Consider the following 12,915-nt stretch of genomic DNA (forward strand, 5'->3'; position numbering starts at 1 on the left):
GCGCGTGTCCTGAGCCCTTCACCCCCGGCCGCGCACGCGCCCCAGAGAGGGCGGGCACGTAGGGGCTCGGGCTGGGCCCGCTGCGGGGAGGCGTGGAGGTCTCGGGGTCGGGGGCGTGCGGCGGCGAGAGCGCTGGGCCTTTCCTTCGCCCCGGGCGTCGCAAGGCCGGGCCTTGGCAGCGTGCCCGCAGTGCTGGCTGAGGGCGGACGCCCCTGAAACCGGGTCTGGCGGGGGCGTGGAGTCCGTGCGGGGAGGCTGCTGAAGGCTGACCGGGCTCCCGGGGTGGGGAGGGCAGGGGCACAGAGGACAGTTCGGGCGGCTGACGTGCAGAAGAGCTGCTGGGGGATCCGCTCCACCCAGAGGGGTCGAGCGTCGGGCTCACTGATGAGCCCCACCCAGTGATGCCTGACCACTGGCTGGAAGGCGATCCTAGCAGACCCTGACACTGCCACCATCTGACCCCAGGGACTCAGGTACTGGTGGGCACACGGGTGGCCTTGCGGGCCGCGTCCCACCTCATCCTGCTCCTTCCCCGGATCTTAGAGCTGTGGACAAGCAGTCTGCTAGTGTTAGAGATGGACAGCAGGAAGCTGGCCCCCCAGGGGAAGAAGCTGGAGTTGCACCTCTCCCAAGAGCACAGGCGGCCCGCACTGGGCCCTGCAGCAGCCTTGGGCCAGCCCAGTACCAAGAACAGCGCTCATCAGGGACTGCAGACTCAGGACTGGGTAAGCAGAAGGAACCCTGGCTGAGGCCACTCTCCTGTCCCCAGCCCGCCTGAGGCCTCTCTCTGGGAACTCCAGGCTGGCCCTGATGGGCAGCCTCAGGGGCGGGCTGAGTGGGGCCTGACAAGAAACAGATGCTGGACTTGGGGTCTGTCTTCCCATAGCCCTTACGAGCACCAAGGTGGACCCGCACCCCTCTTGCCTCCAGAGCTGTGGGTCACAGGCCTCTGCTGGGCTCTGTAGAGAGGTCTTCTAAATCCCGGAGAGAGGCAAGACGACACACTTGCCTCCGCCCTCCCCAGTACCTCCTACCTCAGGCTGAAGGTGGCAGGAAGTGGGAGGGAAAGCAGGGTCTCCAGCAGGGGTGGTGTCCTCCCAACCAGCTGGGTCAGCTGTCAGGAGAAGGATCTGTCACTGAAAGTTGACCCAAACAAAGTTGAGGGTGGCTCTGCTTGTGGCAGCCCCAAAGCAGAAGCATCTCCTGGTCTCTCCACTGCTGGACAGCAAGCTGCAGGCTCGTGCCTGGCGCAGTAGTGAGAGTGGCGGGACGCAGCTGCTGAGCCCCAGGATGTTCTCTGAGGGCAGAGGAAGCCAGACCCTTTTGGAAGGTTGAAAGCCAGGCTCAGATACGGTTCTAGGCTATGCGAGATGGCTGCAGGGGCTCCTGGGCACTGGCAACGCTTTAATGGCTGGTGCTGGCCATGCGGCCAGGTCAGTGTGGGGAGCTCATGGAGCCGTGCACACGGGCATGTCTGCGTGTATGTCCCATGGCTGCTCACTGAGCCCCCTTTGTACCCTCCCAGTCATGCCCTTCAGGCCCAAATGCCTTCAAGTTCCTATGAGGGTGTCAGGTGCCGGGGAGTGGGGTGACCCAACCAGCAGCTGCAGTGACTTTTGGGAGGTGAGCATCTTCTGACAGTCCAGACTGTAAACACACAGAGGTCACATGTCTAGTGAGGGCTGCTCGTCGGGGTGTGAGGCTTCCATCCTGCGCAGGGCTGGGGTCAGGGCACTGTGCCTGAAAGAGTAGGGATGTGGACGCAGGAGGAGCATGCATTGGTCCCAGGTCCTGCAAGGACACAGGGACCTGGTGGCTCCTGGGCAGGGGCAGCCAGACTGCGTCTGTAGTTCCCAGAGATGGACTGCTGTCTGTGGATAATGGCTGTTGAGGATGAGTCTGGGAGGCAGGAGAGTGGGCTGAAGGGCTCTGCGGGCAGGCGGGCAGTGGAGGAATGAGGGAATGAGGTTGTTGGCCAAGGGTGGGAAAGGGCATGGGTACATCTCTGCTGACTTGACAGGCTTTTAGTTTGGGGACAGGAAATCTTCCCTTAAAAATGTGGGTGCCCAGATGACTTTACAGGTGGACGACACTCCCAAACAAGAAATCAGTCGTCCTCACTGGGGAAGCTTCACCTGCCCAGAGCCACTTCTGGTATGCACCGGTACCAGTGCCAGAAGAGAGCAGGGGAGAAAAAGAAGGAAAAAACGGCGTGCCAGCCTACCTGTGGCCCTAGATGGAAAAGTCCTGAGTAAATACTGGACCAAATCCAGTAACACCTGAAAGGCTGAGTTTCACAGCCATAAGGCTGGGTTCTGCGCGCTTCCGCCTGCGAGGAGAGCAGGCGTGGGTGTCTGTTCGCAGCTCTGTCCCAGTGCTTAGGATGGGGCCTGGCACAGAGCAGGTGCTCCGTGAACGCATATGGAATACGTGAAATTGTATGTAAATCCAAGAAGACTGTAACCCAAGGGCACAAGAATTTTGAAATCTGTAAATAAAGTTGATTAACAATAAGTGGAAAATCATGATTATCTCAGTGGATGTTGAAAAGTAATAATAAATTCCAGTATCTTTCCTTAAGAACAGAAGAAGTCTAGAAACCTGTAGGTTCTGGATAAAGTGGGAAGAGATGGACATCTCTTGCCTGGCAAAGGGAAGCTCTCGAGCTGGCAATGACCACCATGGAAGTATTTCAGATGGAAGCAGACAGGGATGCGTGGTACCACCGTGACGTTAATATTCTGGAAAATCACCCAGTGCAGTGTGTCTCGTGCCTGTAATTCCAGCACTTTGGGAGGCCAGGGTGGGTGGATCTCCTGAAGTTGGGAGTTGAAGACCAGCCTGGCCAGTGTGGTGAAGCCCCATCTCTACTAAAAATACCAGTTAGCTGGGCGTGGTGGAGAGCGCCTGTAATCCCAGCTCCTTGGCAGGCTGAGGCAGGAGAATCGCTTGAACCTGGGAGGCGGAGTTTGCAGTGAGCCAAGATTGTGCCACTGCACTCCAGCCTGGGCGACAGAGGGAGATTCCGTCTCAAAAAAGTAAATAAAAGAAGTATAGAAATCTGGAAAATGGAAGCCTGTACAGTCAGTCAAGAAAGTGAGATGTAGAAATACCTAAGAAGTTGAAAATCACCATTGGCAGGTAATACGTTACCTCCTTGGAAAATCCAATGTGAGAAACATGAGTAAGGATAAAAGGGAGTTTGGATATGTGATCCATTTACAACTTTTCGGCACAGTAAAAATAACCGGAAAATGGAATAGAAGAAAAGGATACTATTCCATTTAGCAAGAGTAACTATGAAGTCCTTGGAAATAAAGCTGTTATTGTTAAATTCCTTTATGAAGAACACCATAAAATGTACTGAATAACAACACGTAGGGCTCCTCATGGAAATGTGTGTCTCATCATTTGATGGTTAGAGTTCATGTGTGTTTTTGACAGGGTCTCACTGTGTCACCCAGGCTGGAGTACAGTGGCGTGATCACAGTGTTACTGGAAAAGGGGTCTCGATGCAGATGCCAGGAGAGGGTTTTCGGATCTCATGCAGGAAGCAGTTTGAGGCGAGCCGCAGAGTGCAGTGAGTTCTTGAAAGCCACTACATTGCAGAGCAAGCATCCTTAGCCAGCAAGCAGTTTTCCTTACATCGAGGTCTTAGCTATGCAGAGACCAAACTAAGCTGCGCCTACGTTTGGGGGGGCTGACAGCGTGACAGAATGTATTATTCCGTTGATTAAAAGTGTGCAAGTACATTAAAGCGTAACTACAGTTACCTTGAAAGCATATATTATTGTGGGTATTGGGACATCTGAACTTCTTTCATAGGAGTTTGTCCTTGCAGGCATTACCAAGCTGCTTCCTTAGCTGTAAACATCTCAGGACAGTGGTTATGACCTGCAAGGAATGTGCTCTGTTAGTCTCAAGGCGGAGCTGAACAAAAAAGACGTTACTCTCCTAGGCTCCTGCTTCTCTAACGACCGCTCCCTGCAGCGTGGACCTCCTGGACTGAAGCTGTCCTCCCGCCTCAGCCTCCCAAGTAGCTGGGACCACAGTTGCGCACCACCACGCCTAGCTAATTTTTAAAATTTTCCGTAAGGACAGGGACTTGCTGTGTTGCCTGGTTTGGTCTTGAACTGGGCTCACGTGATCCTCCAGCTTCAGTGTCCCAAAGTGTCAGGACTATAGGCATGAGCCATTGCGCCCAGCCAGGTTTAACCTTTTAAACGTGCCAAACCTCCCAAAAACAATTCAGTGCAACCTCTATTTAAAACTAAAACAAAAATAGACTTTTCGGCCGGGCACGGTGGCTCACGCCTGTGATCCCAGCGCTTTGTGAGGCCGAGGCAGGTGGATCATGAGGTCGGGAGTTCAAGACCCGCCTGACCAACATGGAGAAACCCCCGTCTCTACTAAAAATACAAAACTACCCAGGCGAGGCGGTGCATGCCTATAATCCCAGCTACTCAGGAGGCTGAGGCAGGAGACTCGCTTGACCCTGGAGGTGGAGGTTGCAGTAAGCCGAGATCGCGCCATTGCACTCCAGCCTGGGCAACAGAGCAAGACTCTTGTCTCGAAAAATAAAAAAACACGACTTTTCATGAACCTTGAAAATTTAATTGTAAATGTACATAGTGATTCTGGAAATGTATTACTAGTTTACTTTTTTAAAAAATTAGAGGGTCTCACTGTGTTACCTAGGCTGGTCTCTTAACTCCTGGCCTCCCAAGGAGCTGGGATCATAGGCATGAGCCACCATACTGAGCCTGTGGCAATGTATTAGTTACCCATTGCTGCAAGACAAATTTCCCCAGAGCTTATCAACTTAGTAATTATTTTTATCCCAGTTCTGTGGGTCAGAAATTTGCTTAGCTGGTGGCTTTGGTTTGAGATCTCCTAGTAGCTTATAGTTGAGGTGGCAGTCAGAACTTCAGTCATCCCAAGGCTTGAGGAAGGCTGGAGGCTGCTTCCATGGCAGCTCACTCACGTGACTGATGGGTCCAGGATAGGGCTGGCAGGCCACCTCAGCTCCCCACCACGCGGATCTCCCCCGAGGACCTCTTCAGTGTCCTCACTGTATGGTGGCCGGCTGCCCCTGGGGTGAGTGCTTGGAGAGGGAGCGAGCTGGAAGCTGCAGTGGTGCCTTGGCACTCACACTCCCTTTTTCTGCAGCATCTTTTTGTGACGCACAGGTCGTCCTAGTTAATGTGGGAGGGTACAGCGCAAGGGCGTGAGGATCGCTGGGTGCCGTCCTGGAGGACAGTGCTCACAGGCAGTCACTTAGTCTATAGGGCTTTAAAAGATGATGTACTGAGAGGTATGCCAGAGACAAAAACCTCAGAAGCCATTTGAGCGGGAAGACGGAAGCTTCAAAGGAGCCACGTGAACAGCCGTGGGAGCTCCTTCCCGTGGAGCAGTCGTGTGCTTGTGCTCAGGGGAAGTCGTGTCAACCTTGAATATTAGGCCCAGCAAAAATGCATTCCATGAAGAGGGCTAAAGGTTTCAAATGAGAAGCAAAAAAGAATTCGCCCCCAGCACACTCTCAGCTTGGTTCTGAAGAAATGATCTCAAACAGCATGAAGGTGATCACAGAAGGTCTGAAATGGATAAAGAATGAGAGGAAGTAGGAAGTGCGTAATTTGAAACTGACAGTCACTGGATGTCACTCATGCACCGAAAAGGATTCAGTTGCTATATGCACCTGCAGTGGCGTAGATGGCAGGATGGTGCCTGTAAGTGGAACTAAAGTGTTCCAAGTTTCTGTGTTTGAGAAGAGGATGGAGGTTGGCCACGAATGCTCACACCTGTAATCCCAGGACTTGGGAGGCCAGGATTGCTTCAGCCCAGCCTGGCAACATGAAAACCACCATCTCTACAAAAAATACAAAAAGTTAGCCAGGCGTGGTGGCACGTACCTGTAGTCCCAGCTACTTGGGAGGCTAAGACAGGAGGATCACCTGAGCCTGTGAGGCAGAAGCTACGGTGAGCTAAGACCGCGCCACCGCACTCCAGCCCGGGTGACAGGAGCCAGACCTCGACTCAAAACAAAAATGATGGAGTTGCCGTGTCAACTTCAGATTTAGATGAGTTTGCCTGCCCTCACTGACTGCAGCAGCAGAACAGAAAGCGATACGGTGGCAGAATCACCAGTATGTCGTTTAATTCAGTCAAGGAAAACGGACTAAGTGTTCCAGTTAAAAGGCAGACGTGGGCTGGGTGCAGTGGCTCACGCCTGTAATCCCAGCACTTTGGGAGGCCAAAGTGGGTGGATCACGAGGTCAGGAGTTCAAGACCAGCCTGGCCAACATGGTGAAATCCCATCTCTAAAAAAAATACAAAAATTAGCTGAGCATGGTGGTGCATAGCTAATCCCAGCTACTTGGGAGGCTGAGGCAGGAGAATCACTTGAACCCAGGAGGCGGAGGTTGTAGTGAGCCAAGATCACACCACTGCACTCCAGCCTGGGTGACAGAGCAAGACTCTGTCTCAATTAAAAAAAAAAAAAAAAAAAATTAGCTGAGCATGGCTACTTAGGAGGCTGAGGCAGGAGAATCGCTTGAACCCGGGAGGCAGAGGTTGTGGTGAGCCAAGATTGAACCACTGCACTCCAGCCTGGGCGACATGAGTGAATTGTTTCCCAGGCTGGAGTGCAATGGCGCGATCTCGGCTCACCACAACCTCCGCCTCCTGGGTTCAGGCAATTCTCCTGCCTCAGCCTCCTGAGTAGCTGGGATTACAGGCACGCAACACTGTGCCCAGCTGATTTTTTGTACTTTTAGTAGAGACAGGGTTTCACCATGTTGACCGGGATGGTCTCGATCTCTTGACCTCGTGATCCACCCGCCTTGGCCCCCCAAAGTGCTGGGATTACAGGCGTGAGCCACCGCGCCCGGCCCAAGACAAGTTCTTAATGACTTATAAAGAGACTCGGACTCCCGCACAATAATAGCGGGAGACTTTGACACCATATTGTTAATATTCGACGGATCGACGACATAGGAAGTTAATAGGGACATCTATGATTAGAACTCAGACCTGGAATAAGTAAACTCAGTGAATATTTATAGAATTCTCCACCCCAGGTCCACAGAACATACATTTTTCTCAGTATCACATTACACCTATTTTGAAGGTGACCACGTAACTGGAAGTAAATCACTCTTCAGCATTTGCATAGCATTTCACAGACTGAAATGAAATATTGGTTGGCTGTTTGTTATTTTCTTCCCTTATTCCTTCCTGTCTCCGCTGTTAAGCACAATTATCAGCAAAAAAGAGGTTTTTAATACCTATTTTTAGATTGCATTCCAGCCCGGGCAATAGAGAAAGACTCCTGTTCTCTCTCCCGCTTTCTCTTTCTTTCTTTCAAAAAAAAAAAAAAAGAAAAAAAAAAAGAAAGGTGAATGTCAGACAAAAAAATAAATAAAAAATACAAAATAAGTAAGTTGGCATTTCAGTCTCGATTTTCTTCTTCACTCCGGAGGTGATCAGAGGGTGTTTTGGAATGTCCGTGGCGGTAGGAGCGTTTTGTTATCCTTCCGTTGTTAACTTCTGTGTCACTTGGTAGTCGCAGAGCCCTGTATTATGGGCATCTGTGCCCTGGGGTCTGTTTCGTCTGTGGCCTGAAGTGTGGCCAGTTCACGTGCCTGTGGGGTGTGTTTGGTAAGAGCGTGGATTCTCTGTGGGTTCAGGAGTTCTGTGCATGTTCTCCTGTGTCTGCTGGATCACTCATGACTTAAATAATTACTTTCGTTAAAACATACACATACATATTTAGAACAGGAGCCCCCAAAGCCACTCTCAGCCCTTGCAGGCGCCCCCCACCGCACACGGAGGTGAGAAGTGCGCTTTTGCCCCTCTGCTGCCTCCTTTCATTCCTCCGTCTTGTGTTCCATCCATGCCCCACGGAGACCACGGGTGGCCGGCCCCTCCGCATCCACGATCCTTCTGCCAGCGTTCTGTCAACTCAGCAGAAACCCAATTCCACCGTTAGCTTTACAGTGACCATTTTGCATCGTGACCATGGGGTGCCCGTGTTTCCTCTGTGCTCTTGTTTTTTTCTGGAGGAAACCATTGTTTACCCTCCCCCTCCTCCTCCCCCCCTCCTCTTCCCCCTCCTCCCCTCCCCCTCCTCCTCCCCCCTCCTCTTCCCCCTCCTCCTCCCCCTCCTCCTCCCCCTCCTCCTCCCCTCCCCCTCCTCCCCTCCCCCTCCTCCTCCCCCCTCCTCTTCCCCCTCCTCCCCTCCCCCTCCTCCTCCCCTCCTCCTCCCCCTCCCCCTCCTCCTCCCCTTCCTCCTCCTCCCCTCCCCCTCCTCCTCCCCCCCCTCCTTCTCCCCCCTCCCCCTCCTCCCCTCCCCCTCCTCCCCCCTCCTACCCCTCCTCCTCCTCCTCCTCCCCCTCCTCCTCCCCCCTCCCCCCTCCTCCCCCTCCCCTCCTCCCCCTCCTCCTCCTCCTCCCCTTCCTCCCCCCTCCTCCCCTCCCCCTCCTCCCCCCTCCTACCCCTCCTCCTCCTCCCCCCTCCTCCCCCTCCTCCTCCTCTTCCTCCTCCTCCCCCTCCTCCCCCTCCTACCCCTCCTCCTCCTCCCCCTCCTCCCCCCTCCTACCCCTCCTCCTCCTCCCCCTCCTCCCCCCTCCTACCCCTCCTCCTCCTCCCCCTCCTCCTCCTTCCCTCCTCCTCCTCCTCCTCCTCCTCCCCTTCCTCCCCCTCCTCCTCCCCTTCCTCCCCCTCCCCCTCCCCCTCCTCCTCCCCCCATCCTCCCCCTCCTCCTCCCCCTCCTCCCCCCTCCTACCCCTCCTCCTCCTCCCCCTCCTCCCCTCCTCCTCCTCCCCTCCCCCTCCTCCTCCCCCTCCTCCTCCTCCCCTTCCTCCCCCTCCTCCTCCCCTTCCTCCCCCTCCCCCTCCCCCTCCTCCTCCCCCCATCCTCCCCCTCCTCCTCCCCCTCCTCCCCCCTCCTACCCCTCCTCCTCCTCCCCCTCCTCCCCTCCTCCTCCTCCCCTCCCCCTCCTCCTCCCCCTCCTCCTCCTCCCCTTCCTCCCCCTCCTCCCCTTCCTCCCCCTCCCCCTCCCCCTCCTCCTCCTCCCCCTCCTCCCCCCTCCTACCCCTCCTCTTCTCCATTTTCTATGAACTGATGATTCTTTCCCAAACTTTCCAACAAATCTGGGACTCTCCTCTCACAGACCCCTACACATCAGGTCTGGAGCTGCATCTTCTCCTGGGCAGTGGCCTTTCTGGAGCCCTGGGCCGCCGGCAGCCAGCCCAGCCGTCAGGGCCCCTTAGCAGCCCCCCACTCCCTCCCGACGCCCCCGACAACCCACCTGCCTCCTGTCCGCAGGAGCCCTTGATTCCTGCCCCTCGTGTGCTCCTTGGTTACTCCATTGTTTTGCTACGATACATCTAGCAGCTTCCTCCAAAAAGGTTCAGAGGATGTGACAGTTTTTATTCTGCCTGTAAGCTTGAATGATGCCTTGCTTGGGTAGAAATCTAGGCGGGAAATCATTTTCCTTCTGGATTTTGAGGCATTGCCCATCGCCTTATAGCTTGCAGTGCTGCTGTGTGATGCCCTTGACTATTCAGAATTTTTTTTTTTTTGAGACAGAGTCTTGCACTGTCGCCCAGGTTGGAGTGCAGTGGTGCAGTCCTAGCTCACTGTGGCCTCCAACTCCTGGGGTGTTCAAGGGGATCCTCCCCCCTCAGCCTCCCAAACTGCTTGGATTACAGCTACTATGCCCAGCCAGAATTTTCTTACATTTTATCCTTCTTTCTCCCTTTCTTCCTTCCTTTCTCTTTCTCACTTCCTTTCTTTTTTTTCAGTCTTAACTCTATCACCCAGGCTGGAGTGCAGTGGGAAAATCACAGTTCACTGCAGCCTCAACCTCCTGGGTTCAAGCAGTCTCTGCCTCAGCTTCCCCCATAGCTAAGACTGCAGGCATGTGCCACTGAACATGGCTAGTCTTACACTTTTTCTGTAGAGACAGGATCTTGCAGGCTGGTTTAGAACTCCTGGCCTCAAGCGATCCTCCCGCCTTGGCCTCCCAAAGTGCTGGGATTACAGGCGTGAGCCACCACGCTCAGCCCAGCCCCTCCTTACTTTTTAAGGCTCAATATTCCATTTTATGCATCTGGCACATTTCTTTTATTCATCCGGATGGAAACCTGGGATCCTTCCGCATTTTTGCTGTTGGGAATGATGGGGGCTGCTGTGAACGTTCCCAGTCGGGTTTGTGTATCTGTTCGCCTTCGTGCCTCCAGCTCTTTTCGGCATACACCCCGAAGTGGAATTGCTGGATCCCGCGGCAATTCTGTGTGTAATTTTGTGGGAGTGAGAGCTTCCCCTTGAGTTCGCATTAATCCCACTTTTTGCATGGGACTCCCTTCCCTCCCATCTCCCCTTCCCCCGGGTGAGGGAGGTGGGGGATGGTGGACTTTTGGCTGGGCAGAATCTGGAGGAACCTTGTCATGCAGCCCACGTGGGAGGCTCCCCGTCCCCCGGGGGTCATCCTGGGCGACCCCACCTGTGTGTGGCCTTCCCCTGGGGCCCTCCCATGGCTCCTCCAGCTGGCCCCTCCTGCCAGTCTCCTGTGCTCTGCCAGGGCTCCTCGCCCACTGGCGCTGGTCTTTTGTCTGTAGGGGCTCATGATCTTTTATTTTCTCCCTAACTCTTTATGATCATTTCAGACGGGTCTGGGCAGGCTGGAGCTGGCCTTTCCCGAGGCACAGGATTCCTGGAGCTCCGGGGGTCCCCCTGCCGGCCAAGCCGGGCACCAGCTGTGAGGACTTCCTGGTCCAGGAGCAGCCCCGCTGTACCTGAACTGGGGCGGGTACCGGGTGGAGGGGGTTGTAGCACAGATCACTGGGCAAAGCCGCAGAGGGCCACACGGCCAGAGGCCCCGCGCTGGGAGCTGGCGCTGGAGCAGCGGGAGGCTGAGCAGATGGCGCTTCAGAAAGGCCCCCGGCCGCCGAGGAGGCGAGCGCCGAGGGTGTGGGGTGCTGGTTAGGGGCAGCGAAGGGGAGCTGGCGCCGAGGCCCGCGCTGACCCGCTGCCCTGTCCCTGCAGGTGAGCGAGCCGCCGGAGCGCAGGCGCCCGGGCCGCCACTGGAGTGTCAGCATTGATGAGCACCGGCGGCTGGCCATGCTGGGCGGCTGGGAGAGGCCGGGCGCCGCCGGGGGCCCACACCACTGCAGGGTGCGCGGGGGATGGGTCCTCCCTGCCTGTCCCTGCCCCGCCTCGCCCATCCCGCCACCTCCCCAGTCCCACTGGGCCCTTTGCCCTGGCGCTCCCGGGCCCCACCCTTGTCCCCTTCCCACTCCTTGAGGTTCCCCAACCCACCCTTGCCTGCAGGACATCGTGCAGATCGTGGCCCAGCTGGTGTCGGAGGACGTGGACAAGGACGTGCTCTTTCCCCACCCGACGAGGTCCAGCGAGTCCACCAATGCCTTCCAGGCCTTCCTGGCCCAGAGTGCCCCTTTCTGGCATAACGTGACTTTCAAGGCCCAGGCCTTGAGGTCACTCCACTCCTAAGAGCCTGACTCAGACCAATGTCTGTCTGCTAGTGCCTTTCCTTGGGGGCCCCGGGTGGGGGTGGCCTCTGCACCTTCTCTGTGCCCCACCAGGGGGTCACGACCCACCTACAATGGTAAAACAGGCCTGGCAGGACCTGGCTCCAGACAGCCTGCAGCTCCTGAGGCCTTGGGGATTGGGCCAGGGGCCATGGGAGGCCACCTAGGGGAGGGTTGCACTGCTCCAGCTCAGTCTAGGGGGGCCCTGGCAAGGCCTGGGTGGCAGGAGCTTGCCCTCTGGGCTGCTGGGAGGAGGCCTCGGGGCACCTGGATCTGCCTGGGGTGCACTGGTATCCCAGGAGACCCCCCTGGCAGGCGCTGCCTAGAGGCTCAGCTCCTTGCTGGCCTGATCTGGGGAACTGGGCACCTGCCTGCACCAGGCTGTGAGATGGGCCGGGCAGAGTTCTCCAGGGGCAGGGTCTCACAGTGGTTCCTGCCTCTGAAGACCCAGCAGGGCACACGGGCCCCCAGGGGTGCTGTGGTGGGAAGCAGCAAGCCCAGGGAGGCTTCATGGAGGCGGAGGTGCCCCCTGGCCTCTGGATGGTGGTGAGGGTGGTGGACAAGGGCCAAGAGGGCAGCCTGCATAGGAGGGCTGGGCCACTGTGAGGAGCCGGCTGGAGCAGGGGCCTGTGGGCTGTGGCCCCTTGTTTACAGGCCGTAGGGTCCTCAGGAGGGTCCTGAGCTGGGGTGGTGTGTCGCAGCTGCATTTTGGGGACACTGAGTTGCAGGGGGACTGTGAGCATGGGTTCCCAGCCTGGGGTGGGTGGGGGTGGGGAAAGGGCCCTGGACTCTGTGACTGTTAGGGGCCTGACTGGGCTTCTGTGGAGGTGGCTGGGTGGAGGAGGCTTTGGGGCAAGCGGAGGTGATCACTCCTGAGCCCCAGGTGAGGGCAGGAGCCAGGCCCGTGCGGCAGCCTGGACACTACCCGTCCCCTCCTGCTGCTGAGAAGCCACCTGACTGCTCTGCCAGCCCCTGCTTCCCTGACACTGGATCCCTGGCCTGACTTGAATCCTCTGCACCTGCCTGTCTCCCCTTCTTACTGTAAGACTCAGTGAAGTTCCCTCCTCCTTCAGGAAGCCTTCCAAGATGACACAGGCTGGTGCCCCCCTTCTCTCCTGAGTCCTCTGAATGTCATTTGCTGCACCCTAGGGATCCTCTGCATTTCTCGGGAGCCCTAGGGTGCATGGATGGAGGGCAGACTCTCCAGGGGTGACGGCAGGTGTCCTTAAGGATGTGGGGGAGTTTTAGGCAGGGCTTTGGGGCCATCATGATCCCCTCTCTGAGGCCCCTGATGATGAAGTGGGGAATGGGGTCCCATGGACCCAGCTCTATGGCAGGCAGGAAGATGTGGGTGCGCCCTGCA

General features: G+C 56.4%; 1 protein-coding gene across 1 annotated transcript; it reads left to right on the forward strand.

The window, feature by feature from the left end:
• Positions 1–266: 266 nt before the first annotated feature.
• TEX22 (testis expressed 22) lies at positions 267–12,308 on the forward strand. Its single transcript, XM_012471118.3, has 3 exons — positions 267–725; positions 11,050–11,178; positions 11,335–12,308. The coding sequence occupies exons 1-3, from the start codon at positions 576–578 to the stop codon at positions 11,512–11,514; spliced, it is 459 nt and encodes a 152-aa protein (XP_012326541.2). The 5' UTR covers positions 267–575; the 3' UTR covers positions 11,515–12,308.
• The last annotated feature ends 607 nt before the right edge of the window (positions 12,309–12,915 follow it).

This window comes from Aotus nancymaae, unplaced genomic scaffold (assembly GCF_030222135.1).
Source record: "Aotus nancymaae isolate 86718 unplaced genomic scaffold, 86718_ANA_hifiasm-v0.15.2.pri h1tg000011l, whole genome shotgun sequence".
NCBI lineage: Eukaryota > Metazoa > Chordata > Mammalia > Primates > Aotidae > Aotus > Aotus nancymaae.